This window comes from Mustela putorius, unplaced genomic scaffold, assembly GCF_011764305.1.
Source record: "Mustela putorius furo isolate JIRA1106 unplaced genomic scaffold, ASM1176430v1.1 tig00000788_pilon_pilon_pilon, whole genome shotgun sequence".
Classification (NCBI taxonomy): domain Eukaryota; kingdom Metazoa; phylum Chordata; class Mammalia; order Carnivora; family Mustelidae; genus Mustela; species Mustela putorius.
In genome coordinates, this window is record NW_025421481.1 from 1792002 (window position 1) to 1817693 (window position 25692).

A 25692-nucleotide genomic window follows, 5' to 3' on the forward strand; every position below is an offset into this window, starting at 1 on the left:
ACACTGTCCAGATGGCTAAGTTCAGAGCCCCATTTCTGGAACCTGTGACTATATGGCTCTCAAACCTAAGCAGGTCTGAAAGCTTAGTCGAGAACTATACCAAAGGGTTTCTCGAATTCTAAATTCTGGTCGCTAGAATTGAGAGCCATGACACGGAACAAGGGTGACCAAGAAAACGACCACTGAAGGTAAAATGCCAAGCAATGCCAGGAAATTTCAAATTCCGCAAGAACCAGATTTTGGAGACTTTCATTCTCCCCTCTCCTCCAAAAACTGATGCATGGAGACCAAGCCAAGAAAGCAAGAAAGTTTCCGGGGCTTACCTGGGTTGGGTTGTAGAGTTCCTGCAGGGGGCTTCGAGACCCCTTCCGACAGCAGATGTCCACACCGAAGGGGTTCCTCCGCATGACTGAGGAGAGAAAGTGAAGGCTCATCAGAAATGAGCAACAAAAGCTTGTTGTCTGACAAAGAAAAAGGCACAGAGGTCGGTGGGGGAAGAAGAAACAGCTAGGAAAGGAAGAGAGAAAGTCAGCTTCTAGCAAAGCTACTGATCCTTTATCCAATGGTACGTCTTCCCCAGCTTGCTGGCATCTCCACACTCAGAAGGTCATAAATAATCTAAAACATTCTTTCCCCCAAGTTTTTAGGAAAACAAGTCAGGCATCTGAAACTCACCAAAATGAAGCTACTTACAAAAGAGTGAAAAGTTTGTTCCCAGGGAGTGAGCTCTAGGAGCACCAGGCTTGGTGATATATTTCAAATTGAGGCCTCAATGATCAATTACAACCTCTTATTCCTGCCCTCCCTACCCCCTCCCCCGCTCCAGCACCTGGTTCTGGTCACCTGAGCACCCTGCAGGGCCTCCCCTTGGAGGGCCCTCCCCACTGGCTAAGTCAGATACTCGGTCACCCCAAAGCCTCTTGTAAATTAGGTTATTTTTAATGAACGTATTCAGGTCAAGGCACAAAGGACAAGGACTTATAGTTCTAAACAGACAGGAGGGCACTTATAAATAATAAAAGAAGGGTAAGGGGTGCTTGGGTGGTTCTGTCAGTTAAACAACTGACTTTTTTTTTTTTTTTAAGATTTTATTTATTTATTTGACAGGCAGAAATTACAAGCAGGCAGAGAGGCAGGCAGAGAGAGAGGAGGAAGCAGGCTCCCCGCTGAGCAGAGAGCCCGACGTGGGGCTCGATCCCAGGACCCTGGGATCATGACCTAAGCTGAAGGCAGAGGCTTTAACCCACTGAGCCACCCAGGTGCCCCAACATCTGACTTTTGATCTCAGCTCAGTTCTTGATCTCAGGGGTCGTGAGTTCAAGCTCCATGCTGGGCTCCACACTAGGTCTGGAGCCCACAAAAAAGAAAAGTTAAAAAAATAAAATAAAAGAGGGAGAATTAAGGGAACTCCTCAAAAGCCAACAGCATTGGGGACACTCAGCACTATTTTTTAAAGGTTTTATTTTTAAGTAAACTCTACACCCAATGTGAGGTTCGAACGCACAATTCCAAGATCAGGAGTCACAAGCTCCACCGCCTAAGCCAGCCAGGCGCCACCCCCCACCCCTGACCTCCAAGAACTATTTTTAAGTGGAAAAGAGTTTTTCTTTTCTCTTTCTCCTTGCTCACCAACACTCTCATTCTGGGCCCTCCCTCCCAGAGCCGTACACACAGTCACCTGTCGGTAATTATTTGTTGAAGGGAGGACAGTGTCCAGGAGGGAGAAACAAATGAATGAGACAACAAGCGTTTTCTTCTCCCACCGGAGGCTATCTTCTCGTGCGATGACATGGTAGGGCATGGGAGTGGGGGGGCGGACAAGGAAAGCAGATCCATCCAGAAGCCTAAAGAATGCATCCTTCTGTAGCAGCCGTGGAGCGGACCCAGGATGTTCCCGGCAGCAGACAGCCCGGGGTTTGCATTCTGGCTCAACTGCATTCCAGCTGCGTGACCTTTGGCAAGGCACCTAACCTTGCTGTGCCTGTGTTTCTTCAGCTGTAAGATGGCGCGGGCTGTGAGAATTCCGTGAATTACTCCTATCTGCAGAATGCTTACACCGGCGTGCAGGCCAAAAAACGTTTCTTACAAATTTCTGAAGGCATCAGATCGTACACTGGATTTGCACATAACAATTCCCAACAAAAACCTGCTTACACCCAGGAGGGAAGGGCAGAACCTCTCTGCTCTTGAGTCATCCAACGAGCTGATGGGAAGTCAGCAGACCTCAAAGGCTTCTCTGGGGGGTGCCTGGGTGGCTCAGCGTCTGCCTTCAGCTCAGGTCATGATCCCAGGGTCCTGGGGTCAAGCCCCATATCGGGCTCCCTGCTCAGCGGGAAGCCTGCTTCTCCCTCTCCCCCTGCTGACGTTCCCTCTCTGGCTGTCTCTCTCTGTCAAATAAAAGAAAGGGCGCCTGGGTGGCTCAGTGGGTTAAGCCTCTGCCTTCGGCTCAGGTCATGATCTCAGGGTCCTTAGATCAAGCCCTGCATCGGGCTCTCAGCTCAGTGGGGAACCTGCTTTCCCCTCTCTCTCTGCCTGCCTCTCTGCCTATTTGTGCTCTCTCTCTGTCAGATAAATAAATAAAATCTTAAAAAAAAAAAAAAAACGCTCTCTGACTGGAAAGCCACAGAAGGCAGGGAGGGCTGGCCGAAGAGGGACACACCCGGGCCCCTCCCTCGCTCAGAAGCCTGCCTGGGGTTGGGATGGTGAGGAAAGCCATCTCTGCACGGAGCCAGTTACTTCTGAACATTCTCCAGGTGAGTCGATGCTTTCTCAGGCAGTTCTCTTTTGACGTGCCCCTCGGAGCCACGTGGAAATCCTCAGAGTAAAGCATCGCTTCCAGGAACCTGAGGACTGTATGCTCTTGCTCCTTCTCCTTTGCCTCCAAGAGCAGGGTCACTGCTTTTTTTTGAAGGGCAGGCAGCACCTCGGCCCGGTGCCCCCCAGTCTCTGGGGCACCTTGTCATTAGCCCGGGACAGCCCAGAACCCAATGGGCGTGGCTGCATGCCAACACCGCTCCATTCACGGACACAGAACGTGAATTTCGTGTCATTTTCAGGTGTCAGGAAATCTTCTTTGGATGATTTTTCCGTGTCACAGAAACAGGCACGGCCCATGGGCTTCGTTGGCTGACCCCCTCCTTACCCCAGAGAGCAGTCCCCAGGATCCCGGGGTCAGCCAAAAACGCCCCAGACACGTGCCGCCTCCCCACAGCCCTCTCCCGCAAGGCGATCTGCGGGCAAATGTCCACCCACAAAAGCTGTTAGAATTTGATTAGGCTGTCCGGGGGTGGGGCGGGGGGAAACACTGCCTCTTTGTTCCTCTACCAAAGCCTCGAGAAGAAGGGGGAAAATCCACGTTGTGTTTTTCTTTAATTTATTGCTTCATTTTTCATTTCCACCAAAAACGAGGTAAACTGTTAAGTGCGTGCAACTTGCCCTTGGAGCACAATGACATAGCAACACTTTGGAGGAGAAAAAACAGCCATAAAACTTATAAAATTATGCTCACGCCATGCAAGATTAAACCCTCCCCATGGCGGCAGACAGGCTCACGGAGACAGAGGCTGCAGGACCGCCACGGTGAAAAACTTACCATGGAGTCCATTAAAAGTCAGCTTTTATGGGGGGCAGTATTATTTAATTGGTTTATTTTTCTAATACAAGGCCTTTAAAATGCTTTGACCATGTGGGGCCTGCAACACAGTCTCTTTCCCAAGGCTGCCCGCCCTCTGTGCCTCCTCCAGCCCTGGCCATGTGCACTCTGTCGGGCGCCCCAGGAACCAGCTTCGGCACCCCAGGCCACCAAAGCCAAAGGGGCCTTGTGTGCTGTTTATGAGAATGATAACAATCTTACTGTTTACCAAGTGCTCGTGTGCCAGGCACTTGGTTAAGCATAACCCTTCCCACGGTGAAGGAAGGACCGCATTTTATAGGTCTGAGCCTCTGTTGACTTCAGAAGCTTGACCAAGGTCAAGACCACGGGAGTGGAAAGTAACCACTCGCAGATTCAGACCAGACTGCTAGGCTCTTCACATCCAAACAAGGACAGTGAGGACCTGCTGCGTGCCTGGGAGACAAAGGAAGGGCTGGCAATTATGCACCTAAGTATTAAGTGTGTCGTTCCCATGAGCGTTTTAGGTAAAGTGGCATCAGAGAAGGTTGAGTGAGTGACATACACAGATGGTAGCGGGTACAGTTTAGAGAGGGCTCACGGGACGCCCTGTAGCTGACACATTTCATCTGCACAGCAGCTGTATGGGGTGGGTACCGCCACTGTTCCCACTTTATGGATAGGAATATTGAAGCACAGCAGGGCTAGGTAACTTGCCCGGGTCTCGTGACTAAGAGGGGAAGTGTGGACTCCAGCAGCGCCCGTCCGTGCTCTCAGCTGGAATGCTGGACCCGTGGTCAGATGCCAAGTCCACCACGCAACTTTCTAGCTTGGCCCAAGACTGGGTTGGCTGGCCACATCTGTGACACTGGATTACATCTAAAAGGTAATCCAGTGTCACAGGGGTCATTAAAATGATGTGATGGGACAGACCAAAAACTAACTGTTACTACACTCCATTCATTCAATGAACTTCCCAAGTGCCTACAGCATGCCAGGCATGGGCAGAGGGGTATGGACTACAGACCACCCCCTTCTTATTCACATTTTCCCCTGCTGCTTGGCACACAGTAGGCACACAAAAAAGCCTGTGAATGAGCTAGGATTTAAGGCTTCCTTCACAAGCCTTGGACAGGCTGTTTTCTACTATATAAGGAAGAAACTACCAGTAGCATTCAACAGCTGTTCTTTTTTTTTTTTTTTCCTTTGAAAATAAAAGGTCTGGTGATCAAAAGCCCTAAGAAAGGAATCCCTGAGGACATTTAACAGTGGCCTCCTGCTGTCCATGTGCCACCACAGGTTTTATTTAGCTGCAACACTTGCTTTTCTCTTTCCCTTTCAAAACCCCAATCAACGGAACTCAAGACCGTTTGGTAAGAATCAAATTGGCTCAATTTACAGCACGATTTCTTGGACCCAGGAACGTTTCTGTATATTCCAAGATACATGAATGAAGCTAAAATCAGAATCAAGCCCCTGTGTTTTTTTTATGATGACAAAGAGCACATTGTTCCTACATGGATCCTCTACTCAAAATAAACGGACAGCAGGTGACACAAAGTGGGCTCCCGGCAAGGGGCTGGAGTCCGCCTCACCCTCTGAGTGGCTCCCTCTGACCTCGCCTTTGCTTCTGGGCTGCATGGGAGCTGCTGGATGGTTAATGTGGGTCTTAGGACATAAAACTGTAAGGCCCTGGGGCTCTGGGTGGGAGCTCACCTTTGATGCATTTTAGAAAACTACAGACTGGGGCACGGGGTGGCTCAGTGGGTTAAGCCTCTGCCTTCAGCTCAGGTCATGATCCCAGGGTCCTGGGATGGAGCTCGGCATCAGGTTCTCTGCTCAGCAGGGAGCCTGCTTCCTTCTCTTTCTCTGCCTGCCTTTCTGCCTACTTGTGATCTCTGTCTGCCAAATAAATAAATAAAGTCGTTAAAAGAAAAAGAAAACTACAGACCTTTGGGCTGCTCGGGGAGTACCATCCAGCCCCATCACTTTACAGAAGAAACTGAGAGGTTAAACACTTGCCTAAGCTCCCCGGGGTAGCCAGCCGCAGAGCTGAGGCTAGAACTCAGGTCTTATCAAGTACAGCAAGAGTTAATAATAAGAATCATGACGACTATGATTTATTGAGTTTATCATGTGCCTGATGCCTGACAGAGGCTAAGCCTTTTTCTCACATTGCGTCATTTGTGACTCCTAAAAACCCTGTATGTCCAAAATAATGCAATGATGATAATATGATTTATTCCCATTTTACAGTTGAGCCAACGGAATCCCAGAGAGGGCCAGTAACTGGCGCAAGATCACACAGCCAGCGGAGGGCAGAACACGCGGCAAATTCAAACCCAGGCCTGCTCCCAGAAAGGGTGGTCTTCACTACTTCCCCTGCTGTCCCTACAAGCTGCTGCCACAGCATCTGTCTTCCCCTTCCCTCGACTTCCACAGCGAGGCAAGGCTTACTTACTCAGTCAGCTGGGTCCAAATGAGCCTCCACTCCCCCCTCCCCTGCCAGCAAAACTGCTCTAATACTTCACTTAACTTCGGACACTTTCTGAATCTGATTTTGCTAACAGCCTGAGTATGAGCCCTCATCTACACCATGCTCTGCGGGTGCAGAGCAACAATGCAATCACAGACATGTCTTCTGCAAAGGCACCAATTCACGCAGTGCCCTGGTGCGGTACCGACCAGCCCATCTGTCTAAAGGGTGTTGGCACAGGACCATGTCTCGGTCAACGCCATCAAGTTAGGGTAAGCGAGAGAGATACCCAGCTCCCTCAGAGGAGGGAGTTTTCCATTCCTGGAAAGACGGGCCATCTGCTTTGCTACTGTCGGGTACCCAGCTGCTCTGAAAGGCTACTCCGTCGCAGCTCTCCCCTCTCCGGGGGGAGCACATCCTGTGCTTCTGACCATCCTGGCTTGCCTGGGACAGAAGAGATTCCTGGAACTCTGGACTTCTCCCATGCTAAAATCAGCCAAGTCCCAAGCCCCGAGCAGCACCCTTTGGATTCTGATCCTGGCTTCACTATTAACCAGCCCTGGGACCTTCAGTCAGCTTCTTCATCTCTGAAATTCTAAAGTATAATAATAATGCCTATATCCTAGGGTGGTTTGGGGAATTAAATGAAAACGTAAAATAGCCTGGTACATAGCATCCAGGACTATCCATGTGAAAAGTCATAGGCCTGGATGCCACGCCTCGCTTTGCCACCACAGAGCCTCGCTTTGAACCAGGTCCCCCCGGGCCTCAGATTTCTCCTTGGTCAAGTGCAGAGATAAAACCAGGGGACCCCTAAGTTCCCGATGTCTAAACACAGGGCAGCTGGAAGTTTCCCCAGAGAACCATGGGTTCAGCAAGCCCTGTAGAGGGGCTGGGAGTGGGGCAGTCAGGTGTAGACAGAGGACCCGGCGGTGGTTACCCAGTAACAGAAGAGCAGGAGAGACAAGTGTGGGCCCAGGAAAGGCTGGGAAAGAAAAAGCAGAGCTTGGCTGTGAGACAGACTGCTCCTCGATTTCTGCCCAGTTTTCGATCCACCACCAAAGCCTGGCATCCTGGTTGAAATGAGGAGGTTTTTCAAAAAAAAAAAAAAAAAAGCAGCTGGGTGGCCTAGTGGGTTAAGCCTTTACCTTCAGCTCAGGTCATGATCTCAGGGTCCTGGGATCGAGCCCCACATCAGGCTCTCTGCTCAGCAGGGAGTCTGCTTCCCCCCCCCCCGTCTGCTGCTCTGCCTACTTGTGATCTCTCTCTCTCTCCATCAAATAAATAAATAAAATCTTTAAAAAAAAGATAAATTTTTTAAATGCCATCAATAAAGAAAAATTAATAATAATAATACAAAAATGGGACCCCCCCCCCCAAATCTTACATGGAAGCAGAACCAATGGTCTCTAGCTCTCCTGGGGCAGCTGTTGGAACAAAGCCCTCTTGTCTCAGTAACCTGGGACCTGAAATTCCACACAAGGAGGGGCTCAGAGTGGAAAGAGCCCAGCCCTCTGCCGGGAGCACCTATGAGCCCAGCCTTCCGGGAGCCCTCTTTTTCCTCAGAGTTCAGCATCTCCTTCAGACCACAAGCCTCCCTCTAAAACACGAAGGAAGAAATCCGCTTTGAGTCACTTGCTAACATCAGAGCGTATTGGTGGTTTTGCCCAGGTTTCTGGAAGAAATATTCAGACCTGAGGAAAAAGGAGGGAGAGTGAGGAAAACAAAGATGGCGGCAGGGTGAGTGGGAAGGGGCTGAAGGTCCCAGGGTTCTCGGACGTCACAAGTTGGCTTAGAAATTGGCTCAATTCCAAGCTGTCCCCCAAAAGTGGAGAGGGAAACAGAGGGACATAAATCCTCACAAATGATACTTCTGTAGCTACTATATTAAAATTTTCTCCTGGTGCAGTCACTCTGGAAAACAGCATGGAGGTTCCTCAAAAAGTTAAGAGTAGAGCTACCCTGTGACCCAACAACTGTACTGCTGGGTATTTATCCAAAGGATACATACATAGTGATTTGAAGGGGCACGTGAACCCCAATGTTTATAGCAGCAATGTCCACAACAGCCAAACTATGGAAAGAGCTCAGATGTCCACCAATGGATGAATGGATAAAGAAGATGTGGTGGATAGATAAATAAACAGATATAGAAACACACACACACACACACACACACACACACACACGAATACTACTCAGCCATCAAAAATGAAATCTTGCCCTTTGCAACAACATGAATGGAAATAGAGGTATTACGTTAAGTGAAATAAGTCAGTCAGAGAAAGACAATTATCATATGATCTCATTCATGTGGACTGTAAGAAACAAAACAGAGGATCACAAGGAAAAAGAAAAATAAGATTAACAACAGAGAGGAAGGCAAACCATGAGAGACTCTGAGCTATAGGGAACTAACTGAGGGTTGCAGGAGGGAAGGTGGGTGGGGGATGCGGGAAGTGGGTGACGGCCACTAAGGAGGGCACTTGTGATGAGCACTGGGTGTTACATGCAACCGATGAATCACTAAATTCTACCCCTGAAACTAATAGTACACCATATGTTAATTTAAAAAATAATAAAAATTTTAAAAATAATAATAAAATGTTCTATATCTCTGTGAGACTTCGTTTTCTCTCAAGGAATCTGAGGCTTTTTGAATCCGTGTGTGTTCAGCACATCGGCATGCCCAGATGGGTTCAGGTTTTTGCGTTTCCTCTTTGCTCCTGCCAAAAAATTAAGAATCAAAACTCGTGTTTGGAGCCTGAGGGGGTCTTGGCTCCTATCTGACCCTTCGCACTCATTTTCAGAAGAGAAAACGTGGTCCCGTGAGGGGACGGGATAGCCAAACTTTCTCACGTCCAAGGCCAGCTCAGTCCCCCAACTGAGTCCCTGGCAGCCCAGCTCTATGCGTTCTCTTATCCAACCCCGTCCACAAGCCCTCTGCCCAATCAAGTGTTGAGCACAGAATAAGTACTCAGCTCGTCTGCATCAAGTGAATGAGATCAAACAACTGGTTAAGAGATGGGAGGGTTTAAGCAAAGATGTTTTTTCTGCGAAAGGGGTTACCAGGCCAAACCACTTAGCAGAAGAACAAAAAAGACAAGTTCAAAGTTGGTTAGCTCACAAAACATCCTCAAAATCACTTAATTGGCTTTCTTAGTCAAAGGAATGAAAACAAACCAAAACATAAGGCAAAATTAATAGGATCCATTCTTGAGGAACGGTGATGTGCCCGAAATGAATTCTAGAAACACTCAGTAAACATTAGCTTTTTATTATGTCCCGCCTCTACTCCTCACCACCAACGTGGAGGCGGGTGGCAGTACACCCATTTTAAAGACAAGGAAACTGAGGTTCAGAGAGGCTGAAAAATTTCCCCGATGACACACTAGTGAGCAGCAGAGCTGGGATTCCAACCCACATTTTGGTGGATGCAAACCCTGAGTGCTCTCTCCCACTCCTCTGAAATGAGACTTGTTACAGCTTACAGAGGTGGGAACTGGGAGAGGCCAGGCAAAAAGGCAGTCCTGAGTACTGACCCAGTGTCCTCCAACTACCCAGGCTTTGAGTTTCATAAAACTTTCAACACACCTGTATTTGCAGGCGACTTTTCAGGAGCCCCAGAACACTGAGGGTGGGAGACTCCGGGCACTGGGGTTCAACCTAAACCATCATTAATACTATTATCAAACTTAAGCTTTTCAACTTTCTCTTCTTCCCTTCTCAGTCCCTACAATAACCCAGAGCTAATCAATACCCATTCCAGATCTGTTTTTCCTCCTTGGAGACCTTCCTAGCAACCACTGAAGAACACTGAGGAATTTGTGTTTCATTTGATTCGGAAATAATTGGAACCCTTCTGATAGCTAACTCCCAGGCCCGTGTCCTTTCCCTAAGCTCCACAAAGCTCCTGCCCCTTGGCTTGTGGAGGTGGTGGCAGAACTAAAATGAATCAAAGTTTCGGCAGACAAAGTTCAAGGGTATAAATCCAAGAATTAGGTGAAAGCACTTGACATAATTCTGGAAGAGAAAAGTCACAGCTTCATCTGAGGGCCAGGAGATTTACTGTCCTAGAGAGACTGCGATGCTCTGTCCTGAAGAACATACCACATACACTACAGTACTAACCTGCCAGAAGAACGAGCCATCATGTGTTAGCCCAAACCAATGGCCTCTGCCATCAATGCATCCCCTCTTTTAGAGGATTCTGGCCCATCTGCAAAAACACCCCCCCGAGCCGAGGCTCGTGCCCACTTCCACAAAGCCCAGGGTCCCTGCCCAAGGGCAAACCAGCTGTCGACCTAACAGGTTAATGCAGAATCAGGCATACGCAGGACAAGATGAGGCTTTAGAGGCCATCTGGCCCATGGCTTTCACACAAGCAAAGGGAATGGGTATTTATGATTGGGGAAAAGCCCCCTCAGAATTGGCTCTGAGTGACCAGGGCAAACGGCAGCATGCGAAGCTCAAAAATGACCTTCCTGGACAGTCCGCCGTGTTTGCAGGCCACCCCGAGAAAGCATGGAAGAGCTGAAGGAGGAGGAGGTGCCGGGCACTGGAAGGTTACGAAACCCCAATCCAGTGGAACTGACCATGTCCCCAGCACCATTTTACAGACGGAGAAACGGACACCAGGTGCGTAAGTGACTTGTTCAAGGTCACAAAGTTAGAGATGGGCTGTCTCCTGTCCTTTCACACACAGCGTAGGTGTGATGAACTGATATTTTCTATTCTCTCTCTCTCTTTTTTTTTTTTAGTATTTGTCCCGACCCATTAGGCCCTGGGTGCTCGCTGTTCCATTACCGTGTTTCTCCTCCTCCTGTTCTTGCTCAAGTCATCGCTTCCACCACCGCACTAGTGAACACAGCCTGCCTCCTCTTTCTCCCTCTCCCCTCTGCTTTGCTTTTTATTCTTCTTCAAGGCACCTGTTGCCTTTTGACTTTTTATTTTAAATGCTTTACTGGCCACTGCCCATCGCTGCCGTAAGATTATAAGCTCCATGAGAGGAGGGACCTGGATTGTCTTCTCTACCGCAATGTCCTCGGTCCCTAAAAGTGCCTAAATTCGGCACCTGGGGGAATGAATGAATGAACAAAAGAATGAATGAATCTGAGATCTTTCCCCCAAAGGTAAGAAACTAGACCATTTCTGAAACACAGTTAACCTCGTCCAATGTCTTCAGAATCTGAGAAGTCTTCTGAGGTCCTTGTAAGAAAAGACACACGTCTGTAGCCCCCCTGAATCCAGGCTCCCCTGGAAAGCAAGGAGGTAAAGGAGCACCCCAGGGGATCCATGTCTCAGAAGGGTTTGGGGAGGCCAGACCAGCCAGACAGGAGACACGACCCACAGGGCACACGGACGGTGCACCTGCAGGATGGTCTGGAGCAGAGGAGGGGAAGCTCATTCCAGCTGTGGCCAGTGAGGGCAGCGTGTCACAGGAACGTTCTTACCAGGGACAGGGCTGGGGGGCGGGGGGGTGGTAGAGCCTTGCTGTGAAGGGTGTTGGCTAGGCTGAGGCATCTTCACTGATTTGTACCTAACTCACTCCAAAAATAATTTCAGGCCAGACTGGGAAAACATGCCTTTGATTCTGTAGTCAAGATGGAGCCCTCGAATATGATCTTTGAGTTGGAGAATCACACCAATGGGCTTTTGCCGATTTTTTAAAAATTGTGGTAAAATATGCATTACAGGAAATGTACCGGTTTCTCCACTTTCAGGTGTGCAGTTCTGCAGCAGTAAGTACATTCATGTGGCTACGTGACCATCGCCACCAACCGTCTCTGGAACTTTATCATCCCAAACGGAAACTCTGTACCCTTGAAACACTAACTTCCCACCCCCTCTCCTTCTAGCCCCTGGGAACCCCTAGTCTACTTTCTGTCCCTAAATTTAACTATTCTATGTTCTCCCTATTAATGCAATGATACAGTAGTTGATGCCTGGCTTGTTTCACTTAAAAGGTCTTCCAAGTGCATCCATATTATAGTATAAGTTGGAATCTCCTTTTTAAAGCTGGATAATATTTCATTGTGTGCATATATCATATTTTATGTATCCAGGCATCCATCGATAGACATGTGGGTTGTTTCCACCTTTTGGCTACAGGGAATAACACTGCTCGTGTGTGGAGTATGAACTTGAGGGGACCCGGAGACTTTCTGGGTGAGCATGCTGGCTGGTGGCCTGCAAGCAGCTGCTGTGAGGAACAGCAGGTGGGCACAGGGGCCTGGCTGATGAATGCAAGGTCAGAACCGGGGCCTTGGAGCAAGCCCTCGCCACAAGAGTCGGCCGGCACACTTGAACCCAGTCTTGGAGCAGTGAGCCAGGCGAGAGGCAAGGGGCAATCAGAGTGGCATGAAACCACCTGCTGGGGTTTGGTCTTCTGCAGAGAAGCATCTGCATTAGGCATAAGGGACTTGAGTCTGGGTCTTGGGTTATACGAGCCCCTCCCCTCCACCCACCACCACATACACACAGACTGGGTCACTCAGCTTTCCCTCATGGAGAAATGCCAGGCCACTGAGGCAGTAACCCAAAAAATTGCTGGAGATGACCCCAAAATTGAGATAGCAAAACCATTGCTTAAAAACCCAGCAGATTTCAAATTAAATACAGAAAATGTCCAAAACAGGCACACAGACACAGAAAGTTGATTTTCTTCTACTTGTTGCCTAAGGGGAGGATGATGAAGGGTGGTAAACAGACATGAAGGTTCATTTTAGGGGGGTGGAAATGCTCTAAACTTAGATTGTGGGGATGGTTGTATAACTCTGAAAACATACTAAAATTCACTAAATTCTACACTCAAAATAGGTGAATTTTATATCTAAATTATCTTTTAATAGGCTTAAAAAAATAAGTACAGAAATGTTTAAGAAGAAAACCCGTAAGATTAATATATTCAAGATTTTGACCTACATGAGTAGGAGATCTACCTCGCAATCCTAACACGAGAGATTTAAATGAAGGATTTGACTTGAGATTATAAGTTGAAATCTTGTTCACATATACTATTGGAGCATTTTAAAAACTTACTAGTCATCATATCTCTAAGCTTGAGGTATGAGATTTATATTATATCCTAGTGCTCATTTGTTAATCAGGCAATTGAAGTACTCAGAAAGGACATTAAGTGTATTAAATTTTAGGGGTACCTGAGTGGCTCAGTGGGTTAAAGCCTCTGCCTTTGGCTCAGGTCATGATCTCAGGGTCCTGGGATCAAGCACCACATTGGGCTCTCTGCTCAGCAGGGAGCCTGCTTCCTCCTCTCTCTCTCCGCCTGCTTCTCTGCCTACTTGTGATCTCTGTCTGTCAAATAAATAAATAAAATATTTAAATCTATTAAATTTTAAATGCAATTGAAAGGGTTAAAAGCAGGTTAAGTTTGTGAAAGGATCAAATGTTAATCAAAGGCCACCCTGAATGTAGCCATGAACACTTACTAGACTTCCAGGAAGAGTCAGATTCCTATAGGCTACCATCCTAGCTTTAGTTTTGTAGTTTTGGTCTTTCTAGAAGCTTCTTTTGTACACAGGCGTCACCTTGAATGACATGAAAACGCCCACGGTAGCAGAATTAACAAGAACTGGCACCTTCGGGCTGGTCAAAGGTGGGGAATCGGAGTGTTTGGGGTAAGGGAGAACCAGCCCCCAGCCCAAGTTCTGTTCCCGAAAATGCGACAGTGGTAGACAAATTTTATTGTTGAGAAACTTAAGACCCTGTGGAAAAACAGAGTTCAAGGAATTGAAATTGGCAGTGAACCTAGGAAAGCCCTTATAAATGACATTTTATGTTCCTTTAAATAAAACAAGAGAGACGGCCCTGGCAGTACAGATCATATTAATTACGTTCTACACCTTGAATAAGTAATTATGGGTATCGTACAGTTAATTCTCATTTACCCTTCCTTGCGCGCTGGAGAATTTCTATGCTCTCCCCTGCAGTTTCCCTGGAATGCTTATAAATTTATTTTGCAGTGATGCAGATAATATGCCAAAACACTTTCTTCCCTGCGGCTCGTGCTCCAAGTCTGATTTTACAACCTGGAGACACTGATGTCTGCCTCTGGGGTCTCCCCGCAGCTTCGGAGACAGGGAATAATGCAGCTGCTTGAGAAAGGACACATTCCACATAACCTTTATGCAAGTTGCTCAAACACGGCGGGCCATTAACCCCACACCTAGTCTCTCCCTTCAAGTACAGAAAGCTGCTGGGCTCTGTGCAGAACAATTTCACTCTAATGCAGTTGGCCTGTCCTGGGCACCCCATCTCTGAGGTAAGCCTCTGCTCCCCTTGGCCCATCCTCTGTCTCTGTCTCTTTCAAAGCTAGCTGGGCAAAACTTGAGCATGCCTGGGCTTTCTTGTTCTTTCCCTTTTCTCCACCCTGTTCTAGAAGGCAGAATGGGGTCCTGGCTAAGAACATGGTGTAGTGGATTGAAGTGCCCCCTCCCCAAATTCATGCCCACTTAGAAACCCTCAGGATGGGACCTTATTTGGAAATATGGCCTTTGCAGGTGTAGTTAGTGAAATTAAGATGAGGTCATACTGGACTGGGGTGGACTCTAAACCCAATGACCGCTGTTGTTATAAGACAGGAGGGGACACACACACACACACACACACACAGGGAGAAGGCCCAGGGAGACAGAGAGTGGAGGGGCGCAGCCACCAGCCAGGGAGTACCAAGGACTACTAGGAGCCACCAGAAGCTAGGAAGATGCAAAGAAGTTTCTATCCCAGAGCATTCAGCTCTGCCAACACCTTGATTTCAGGCTTCCAGCCCCCAGAACTGGTAGGGAACAGATGTCTGTTGTTTTAAGCCACAAAGTTTGTGGCATGTCGTTGTGGTGTCCCTAGGAAACTAATACACACAGGCCCATGTCCTATCCGACTTTGACGATATACTCACTCTCTTGGCCTTGGTTACCTCTCTGTAAAATGGGGATAACAATACACCTACCTGGCAGGAAGGGCTGTGAGGACTCTTGTAAAGGAATCTGCAACAGGCATTTGTAAGGGCTCAGGAGCCTATGATCAGCTATTATTCCTGGTGCCCAATACCTTTTCTTTCTAACTATTTCCCAAGAAAAGAACCTCAAAATCCTCTTCTCTTCCAACCGAAATCTCAGCACCGTGGACATGACATATACACGTTCATCTACGGACACTAGATCGGTTCACCGATCAGAGGGAGTCGGTGACATACGGTAGAGGTCTAACCATCTTAGCTTTGCTCAAGACGAGTGTGCGGCAGCTGCAGGATGCCGAAGGGGGCTGTTGAACAGACACTGTGTGTACCTTTCCTCCAGAAGCAAGAGACCACTAGAAAGAGATTATCCCCCACAGCGAAACACATGCTCATAGCAGCGAAGGGCCAGAGCTTTCCAAGGCAGTCAGCCACCCATCTACCCAAACCCACAGTTTCATTCCCATATGTCTAGATGAGTTAAGGATGGGAATTATCGTTTTAACTGTGCACCTGTATTATCCTCTTCTGACATTTTTCTGGCATAAGAGGCTAATATCCCCACATGTACTAACCCACTGGAACCATGAAGATGAACAGCCTTCAACTCTGGCCATTTCCCTCTGGGGAAATGTCACCAAGGGAAAAACCCAACAGAAGCTAAAGAATTTACGCACAAAGATGTTTACTGTATTTCTCTTCCAATGGCCAAAAATTGCAACCACTGTAAAATGTCCAGGATTAGAGAAATCATTTCATAAATCATAGTTCACTTAGGTACATCATTAATAAATGACAGTATATTAACTACTCAAAAATGATACTAGAAATAATAATGTAATAATGGGAAAAGGGCTTAAGTTAAAGCAGCAGATTTCAAAGTATTCCGGGGAGGAGGATCTCAGCTATGTTAATATATACACCCATAAATGACAACGCATAAACACGAAAATGCGATCTTCCGCGCCGTTTATCATTTCTCCCCACTTAAAAATGATGACGTCAATGGCTTGCAAGCTCCGGAGGAACGAAGTGTTACAGACGCCCCTGAACGGCAGGGAAGTGCTAAACAAAGTGTTGGATTGTTCCCAAAGAGGAAGAAAAACTTATGCGTGGCCGCTGATGGGGATCTCTTCCCCCAACGCATCTTTGACAAACGAGGGTACGATGCGTGTGCCTCGTGTCTGCGTGTCTCAGGACTACAGGCTGCTCGAGTAGAACTTGAGGTGTTGTTATCCAGAAGTGGGAGGGGTGGACAGAAAACAGCAGCAGGCCCTGGAGAAGATCGCAAAGTGGGTGGAAGGCGGCGGGGGATGCGGGTAGAGAAGGCATATCCATGCTCTGGAGGCAGCTAGGCTGTCCTTCAAATGTCACTCTTCTTGAAATGCGGCCAGAAGGGAAAGACCACGGCACGGCAGCTGTAGCCTATTACACGTGCCCGCACTCCAACCTCCCTCCGGCTCTCCCTCCATCCCTTCTACCCAGTGTAAGATGCGAGGCTGAACCTCACTGAAAGACACGCAGTGCGAAGAGAATGAACCCAGGGGGGCGGAAGAACAGGAGGACCAAAGCTACTGTAGTCATTTTCCCTCGGGAAATATTTAGCATTTTGAGGCTTCTTCTTTCCCTAAATACATAGGTAGATAGATAGATAGATAGCAGATTAGATAGATCGATAGATGGATAGATCGAAAGATAGATAAAAAGCTTTGTGACAACATGGAGAGACAGAGTTCCATCCTTCTCCAGAAAGTAGGAACACTGTGCCCAGTATCCTTGCTACCACGATGAGCATGAAGGCATGGCCTCTTGGGATCCAGCACACACATCCAACATGAGTTTAGATATTAAAATTCTTCTCAAAGTCAGCCAGGCAGGACCTACAGGTGCAAGCAAATTAAAAAGCTGTAAACTTCTAAGAGGGTGTTTGCGAATGGCTGTGGCTACAAGAGGGTTCGATGAGAAGAGACCCAGGTGGGTTGGGGAGGGCTCTGGTTCTGAGCTTGCTGCCACCAACTGAGTAGGTGACCCAGAGAACAGGGGGACAAAAATAAGCAGAACATATTTTGAGTTCCAACGATATGCCATGCTGAATGCTAAGCACTCTAGGAAACACGGTTTAACCTCTCCTTCCTCGGGACCATCCTGAAACGTTGAGTGTCATCAGTAAACAAAATAAGTAAGTGTTCTCCCTTTCCGCTTTACAGGCAAAGCAACAAATTCAGGCATAACTGGTGCCTGATGGAGTCTGTAGATGGATAGAGCAGGTAAATGTTTATCCTCTCTGAGTGTTATCAACAGAGCTCTACCTGATATAGGAGAGGAGGGGAACAGAGCAGACACGGAACACACAGAAAACAGCACTTCACAAGGATGGGCCCATCCCTTCACAAGGATGAGTAATGATAGGAAAACATGGACATAGGGGTTGAAGTCACTTAGTCACAGGACTGGAGCAGAGTCACCACACCTGTCTGACTCAGCTGGGTCATAACGTTGACAGCAAAGTGTTCAAACACACACACACACACACACACACACACACACACACACCACGGACTTTGTAGAACACAGTGGCTATGGCTAAGCCCCCAAAGGACTGGAACTCCTGCAAAGGCCTTGACCCCTCCGTGCCCCAGTCTTCTCACCAATACGATGAGAACAAGAAGAGAACGTGCCTTGTGGGTCAAGAAGGGGACAGAGAGAGCGAAAGCACCAGTACACCACCAGCCCCGACTCCAAGTGCACATGTTCTCATGGTTCGCACATTCTCTGAGATCACAGTGCGTCCTTCTTCCAGTTGGTAAAGCAGGGGATGGTGAGGGCGACGGCAGGGAGAACCCTCGACTCCCTTGACAGATCCGTGCCTCCCCCATCCTCAACCCTCAACTTCCAGCTCAACCCCTCGCCAGGAGCGTGTTCCCTCTCCTTTTCTTTCCTTCTTCCTCCTTCTCTTTTCCTCCCTCCCTCTCCTGTCTCAATCTCCTGCAAGTTTGATGCTTTGTGTTCCAAGCCAAGAATGTCCCCAGGTCCAAATGGGCAAAGTGCTACTGCATGCAATGTCCCGGGGCCCCGCGGAGGGTGACCCCAGAGCAAAGGCTCACTCGGGGGCAGGCAGGCAGCTCCAGGATAACAAGCCCCCTGAGACACTCCCTGGCAGCAGCCAGGCATCACAGCGCCGAGGACACTCGCCTTGGTGCCCCGAACAGAAGTGGATGTCAGGAAGACACCCTAGGGATGGCAGGGCAGACTGGGGTAGTGGGTCTTCAACAGGTTCAAGATAAACCCTCTTGTCCTGAGAATCAACCTCCTCCACATAATTGCCCCGGCTCCTGCTGAGGCCAGAAATCCAGGATTCTTTGGATCGATGGCCTCTAGCAACTTGCCAGTGTTTTGCCACTTAAATAATAGCCAGCTTCCTCAAAGTTTGAAAAGCCACAACATCTAAAACAAACAGGGTAGAATTTTCCCATTATTAAGCTTTTCTCCCTCAAAACTTTTGTTAAACAGTGAACCCAGTTATGTTTAAATCATATATAGATTGATACACATAGATATCAACAGTAATAATATCTGAAAATATTAATTTATCACCATGACCTCCAGATGATCTGCCAACGGACCAAGTCTGAGGTCATTCCTCCTAATAGAAGGGAACGGAGGTGAGCATCCCAGAGATCAGGGCCCAGTGTCCAAAAGGGTGAGGATAGCAGGAAGCCTGGATTCGGAAGAGGTTCTATACGGAAAAGGCTGATGGAGAAATCCTTCCTGGATGTCCAAAGTCAAGGGTGAGGATTTGGCAGAGAGAAGAGTCAGAACAGAATGAGGACGGCCAGAAACAGCAGGGGAGACACCTTTGCTTTCACTTCCTTCTGACCTCAGTCCATGGCAACACTCAAGGCTTCCCTTGGTTTTTCACGATGAGTGTTGGAACCTAAAATTCTGAGTTGTTCACTCGATCAGGCCCCCCCTAAGAAATACAAAAATCTCTCTTCTTCCAAGTGAAGCAGGGAGATTCTGAGGGCTGAGGACCCGTGTCTTGACAAAAATCGTCCTGGTTCCCAGGCCAGCTCTGTCATAGAAGCAGAACGGAACACGAGTACAAAGGTAAAGAACTGGGTTCTCGACACGACCAGGAAGCTCTTCGTGGGGCCCAATTCTGGCCCTGTCGTAGAGGTGGGAGGCTCAGTTACCTATTTACCTACCATTCTCTGATCACATCTGACGCCAGCCTTCTCTTACTTTATCCAAAATCTATATGTCTGTGGGGCACTGAGGACTTAAAACTCCAACTGAAGGGCAGGTGGGTAGGGAATGGGTGAAATACATAGGGGGGGGGCACCTGGGTGGCTCAGTGGGTTAAGCCTCTGCCTTCGGCTCAGGTCATGATCTCAGGGTCCTGGGATTGAGCCCTGCATCAGGCTCTCTGCTCAACAGGAGCCTGCTTCCCCCACTCTCTCTGCCTGCTTGTGATCTCTCTCCCTCTGTCAAATGAATAAATAAAATCTTTAAAAAAAAAAAAGAAATACACAGAGGGGATTAAGAGTATACTTATCTTGATGAGCTCTGAGTAATCTATATTGTATACTTGAAACGAATATGACGCTGTATGTTAACTACACTGAAATTTAAAAGAAATTTTTTAAATAGTAAAATAAAATAACACTAAAAATAAGAAATCAAGTCTCATGGTATTTGGAAACAGGCAGGGTAATGTCCCACCTAACTGACCTAATTAACCCATTTTTTTTTTTAACATCCTGAACTTTACTATACCAGCCTGCACATACAGTCAAAGCTATTTGTTGGCTTTCCTGTGGCTGAAACGATACTAGAAACAGTAGTCAAATCCAAAAACCAATCTTTAGTTTCAAATTTTCTTTTATGTTCCGGCTTAAGCCTGGAATCTTCCTGCTTGTTAACAGAAACCGCAAGAGACATTTTATCCGCCAAACTTATAATGCATGGGGGAGAAGTCACGAATGACTTCTGGCTTTGATTCCCCTCATGGAGTAACTGAGGGCTCGAAAGCAAAAAGCAAATGGTTTTATTCAAAGCCCAGGTCTTATTCTTCCAAGGTCCATCAGAAATAAAAAGGGACTCGTGACTCAGGGCTGATCCTATGTGACCACCGTCCACAGACTTCAACTGCAAATACTGGTTCTGTATACCTCACGTACCCCCGTGATTATCAGCGTCGGTGAGAACGTGATGAGCCAAACCATTCGGAGTCAGCTGGTGACCCAAAGCCTCACTTCTGGTCAGCTGGGTCCTGCAGCAGGATCCTTAAGCATTGAGCTGCTATCTCCAGGGACGTGTGGCCTGCAGAGTCATTCAGACGCAGCTGGCCGGGGACTGTCTTGAGCAGAGTCGGGGCTGGCGGTCCGAAGGACACAGCCCAGGGCATGCATCTGCATACCGACCCCAGAAGCCACCCACGCTGGGACACATCTACACTCCTTCAAACCTCATTTGCGATAAAGCAGTCAAAGCACCCATTCCTGACTCGGGAGGGATAATAACGTTTGGCTGTCTGCCCATGCCAGCAGGCCCTCCACACGTACCCCCACGCCACTCATCGTAAAGAGGAGAAATCCGAGGTCAGGGAGGTTATGCGAGCCCCCCCCCCCCCCGCCCCCGATGCCACAAGGTGAATTATCACGTCTCCATTCCATTCATGAGGAAATGGTGGCTCAGGGATATGAGTAACATGTCCAGGGGCACAGAGCAGAGACTCAAACCCAGATAAATAAGACCCGAGTTCAGTCTACACAACAGCTGCCTCCTGTATGAAACGTTCTTTTAGAACAAGTGAGAGGGTGATGTGCACTGAAGAAACTGTCCTCTGAATGTGCACACTGTCCAGGCAATACGGAGGTGACGGGGACAGAAGTAGCCCTCACTGAGCTCCAAGGGCCAGCAATGCCCTCTTGGATTCTTTAAGGACCACAAGGAAACAGACGTGTAATTAACCCCCTTCCTACGTACCTGGGTCCCAACTCAGAAGCTGAGTTAAATTCCTTTCTGTACCTCCTGTAGAGGGGGGAGGGAGCACAAACTATGTCCTCAATAAACATTCGGTGTCCAGACAATTAACGAATCTGCTTTGGTAGCAGGGACTACGGTGAGCCCTAAACGCCCAGAACCTTCCTAGTTTTTACTCAGAAATGTGAGGGCTCTGGTCTATCTCCAAGTAATAGAGCCAGCTCCCCATTGCCTTCTCTAGAATGCCTGTGGCAGACAACTGAGTTCTTTCCAGAGCTGACATCCAAGTCCCTTCCCAGACTGAAAGGACAGGGACGATCAGATGGGACTTCAGAATTCTGAGAAAGGAGGGGCCACACCAGGAAGCTGGGAGCCAGAAAGCTTTCGACCAGCTGTGCTGCCATCCTGGCCAGAGGGCCCAGGCACCCAGGGTCTCCCCTCAGAACAGAGGGGTTCCAAAGCAGGGGGTTCCAAAATACAATCAGGAAGATCAAGATCTTAGGAAAGAAACTCAAATAGAAAGGTCTGCTCAGAAGCAAAGCTTGATTCTACCCCAACCCAGGAAAAGAAAGAGAAAGAAGGCACAAAATATATATATGAATTTGGAAAGACCCTTTGATTCAGGAAAGCTTATCTTTAGATTTATTACATTTCAAGCCATCTAGGTGGCGGAAGCCAGAGTTCAGGGACAAGGAACGTCTGCTGCAGTTGGAAGTTGGTGAGTTAGAGACCAGGAAGCCAGGGCTGGGCTGAGTTCCTAACCAGGCATATGACCTTGGTGACACCCCCCACCCCCGCCGCTTTCTGGGTCTCAATATCCCCATCTTTAATTAGGGGTTTACTTTATATAAGATCCCTTCCAGCTGCAAAATTCAATACTTCTGTGACTCTCAGCCTACTGGCTGCTCCAGTGCCCTCCCCTCCACCACTGTGAGGCTCACCGAAATTCCACTGGCAATGTGCTCCACCACCGAACAGGCCAGCTTTTGTGGCCTCCTCAGAGCATGGTAACCACAGAAATAAACACAAATGTACCAAAAAATGTAAATGGGCCGTAAGCACTCTTAACACATATGAAGTCAGCAGTGTGAAATGTATAACAAGATTGTCTACAGATCTTTTGTTGACACACAGTTTAAAAAAAAAAAAAATCTCTTAAAATAAAAAGGCCCATTTGTTTGGTTCTTGACCAGATTGGCCTTGAGCTGGCCGTATCTGAAAACTTTAGTCCTAGTCATGGCTGTAGCCGTGGGTTGCCTCTTACCAACACACACATAGGAGGGATTTTTCACAGAGGTATCCTCTATTCTGCTGGGGTAGCTGGGGGTGGCAGGGGAAGTTGCCCTTGGCATTGACCAGACAATGAACTCATCATCCTGCCGGGCTAAGGAATAGAAATTGAGTTTTAAACATACCTCGCCAGCGTCTCCTTGACCAGCATCTCAGACTGGAGTTAGTTTGTGCATAAGAAAGTCAGGACTGGGGATGCCTACCCCATGTGCCACAATTTACCTATTGTCCCAACAATCCCTGCCAGCCCGCGGGTACTGAACACCTAACGTGCGCCAAGCCTGATCTCCCTACAAGTCCTCTAGATTGGGCTGCATGCCCAGAGTGTGGAAATACTCAGTGTCACTGAACTGTGCACCTAAAAATGGTTAAAAGGGTGAATTTTATGTTATGTGCATTTTACCACAATGTTTTTTAAAAGATACCCCCAAAAAAAAAAAAACCAACCCCCAAAAAAACCATTTTAGGCTGCAGACCCAGACACACCTAATCACACGGATGCAAAATAGAAACGTTCAGCCAGCGAGCTATTTCTAGCCTGTCCCCAAAATGTCTGGGCCTGATGGTAATAGCCTCTGCCCCAGCCAAAGTAACCATGGTCCTTTGTTCAAGCATCATGCCTGGAACCTTAGAGTGAGTCCACAGCCATTTCCACTGCTCCCAGGGTCTCCAGACTGCGGCCTGGATGGTGGGGGTGGTTCTCCAATCTGACCACTCCTCAGGACCACCTGGGGTGAGGTCGATGCCGATTCCAGGATACCCCCCCAATGTTGCCCCCTAATCAAGAACCTGATCCAATAAGCCTATCTCTAGATCCAAATCTCTGTCCTTTCTAAAGCATCCCAGGTGACTTGGGGGAATATGGGGTGCCTGAAAGGTCCAGAAGCAATGAGAAGGGGGTAGCAAACCCGACACAGCCCTTGCAAGGGGCTCTGGAAACCCCCAGGTCGTGTGCTCCTGCTGTCCGGGTTAGGCCGCCTGGCGCTCTTTCTCGGTTTCAAGGAGGCCCTTGACTTTGAGTCCTCGGACAAGTGGGGGCAAGGCGCACAGTGCGCTGTTCTCCCGCCTTTCCCAGTGGACGGACTATCACACAGAACCAGAACGCCCAGATTCCAGGGCCAGCTCTCTCCGCACACACCCTCCTCCTCATCTAGCCTCAGGCTTCAGCCTCTGTAAAATGGGCCTGATGATGCCTGCCCCGGCTGCCTCCTCGGGCTCCTGCAGCCGGGATTCCGGCCGCTCTTCTCCCAACTGTGTGACCTCCGGCTCTTCACATTTCCTCTCTCTAGACCTCAGCTTCCACATCTTTAAAATGGGAACAAACAGAGCACCCAGTTCGCAGAGTTCTACCCACGCGAGACAGGTGATACCAACAAAGCGTTCAACCATGAAGATGTGCGCAGAGTTGTCAGGAAGTGTTAGCTATGACTGTATTGATGAAGGTGTTCCCCGTGGATGGGCTTAGCAGGGAACAAATCTAAGAGATGACAGCGTTCACACTTGTGTTATTGAAGTGTGCACACACACACCCCCTACATGTTCATGCCATCCACCCTGAGTTGACAAATCACAGCCCTTTGGCAGAGAGGTGACAAGAATGAATTTGAGAAGCCAACTTTTTATTTCAAATGTGAGACTCTCCACTGTCTGGGCAAGAGGCCAAGGGATACTTCCATCAATGATTATTGAGCACTGCTGAAGGAAGGACAAGAGGGCCGTCTGACGGAGGAGGGGCCCCAGAACTGCCACTCACAGAGCCCACCCTCTCAGAAGGAAGGGAGTCGCATGGTGGCTGGGTGGCTCGGACAGGAAGGTCTGCAGACTGTGCTCCGCCCCGCCCCACTGAACACCACACTGAACGACTCATGGATCTCAGAACACAACTGGGAATTTCTATTCCTTCCCACCGCCAAGTCGTTCCCGCTTCCAGAACCTTCTTTGCTTTCTCCGGTGCCTCAGCCATGAGACCCTCTAAACCCACATTTTACTCGGGCTGTAACTCAAGCGACCCCGCCTGAGGGAGGCTTTCTCCAGCAATGCCTTAGCCCATTATCCTGTATGGTTTTCCTCAGAGCCCCGGGCTCCTTCCCTTGAGTGTTAAGCTCTTAGGTCCCCCTGTCCCTCCTCACTGTGACAACAGTGTCTGGCCCATAGCAGATGTTCAGAAAATACTGACTGAATCCACTGAGGGGGAACATGGAACCAGGGGCACCCTGGGCTCATCCCACATTATGCTCGTGGTCCTGGAGTCCTTTCCATGGCATCCCCTTTTAGTCTACCGAGCGGCTGGGTCTGAGGCTAGTGCTCGCACTGCTGGGAGTGCAGGGCTTAGAAGCCCCAAGTTCTAGAACCAGACAGACTTTGGTATCTGCCTCAAGCCGTCCCTCCCTACCATGTGATCCTTAGTGAGCCATGACCTCCTGCCAAAACCAGCCCCGTTGCATTTCACAGAGACTGGAGCCTTGGAGCAGCCACTCGCTCAGTGGCACACAGCAGGCATTCCACAAATAATGTCGTTCGTCCTCTGCAGACGGACCCCGGAGTCCCCGCACGACCCAGGAGCTCTGCAACCTTGATCTACTGACCTTTCCAGCCGGCCATTTTCTCATCCCTCAGATGAATGGAAGAACACGTCTTAAGCCCACGGGGTGCACGCTGGTCGCGGGATGAGATAAGGTCTTTGGGGGCAGGAGGATGGGGAGCACAGTGCCCGGGGGCGTGTCCGAGCACTGAACACACAACAGTCATCAGTAACACCCACGTTGTCGCCTTTCCTACTAAACGCGTGACCTCCTTAAGGGCAAGGACCTCTGCATTCCCTTCTCTATCCCTAACACTGAATGCCTGGTGCATTCTTCTGAAAGAAGGAAAGACTTGGGCTTCTCTTTGCGGTCCTCCCAGGCCCGTCACCAGCCGGCTTGATTCCGGCTGGGAGAGAGAGTGTGGCTGGGACACAGAGAAGGCGCGAGGCTCCGGGTTGGCTGCACAGCGCCACCGCAAAGGCAGGAAGAGAATTTGCTGGGAGTGTGAAGGGTTCACAGATGGTAAAAAATCCCCAGCTGCTCACACACCTACTAGTGGGAGGGAGAAAGCTTGTTGAATGTTAAAAATGAGTCAACTTTCTCTTAGACAACAAGGACAAGTAAAGTCGGTGATGGGGAGAGGAATAAACAGGGCGTGGGTGAGGGAGAGAGAGGCGCCCTCCACAGGACCCCAGGACGCTGGTGAAGCTTAGCCCTTTGTAATAGGTGCTGGTGTGGGGGGAGGGGGATGGAAAGCAGCCCAGTGGGGGAGGGGAGGGAGCCACAGATTTAATTTAGATCCTCCCGAATGGGCTGGAGCACAGCCTCTCACACAGAT

The 25692-nt window shown here is 48.7% G+C and overlaps 1 protein-coding gene across 2 annotated transcripts in view; it reads right to left on the bottom strand.

The window, feature by feature from the left end:
- CHST11 (carbohydrate sulfotransferase 11) overlaps positions 1–25692 on the bottom strand; it is a 254392-nt gene that overhangs the window by 132548 nt on the left and 96152 nt on the right. For both annotated transcript variants that reach the window (XM_004743038.3, XM_004743039.3), the window contains exon 2: positions 324–409. In XM_004743038.3, coding sequence (XP_004743095.1) covers positions 324–409 — 86 coding nt within the window. The remainder of the gene's footprint in view (positions 1–323; positions 410–25692) is intronic.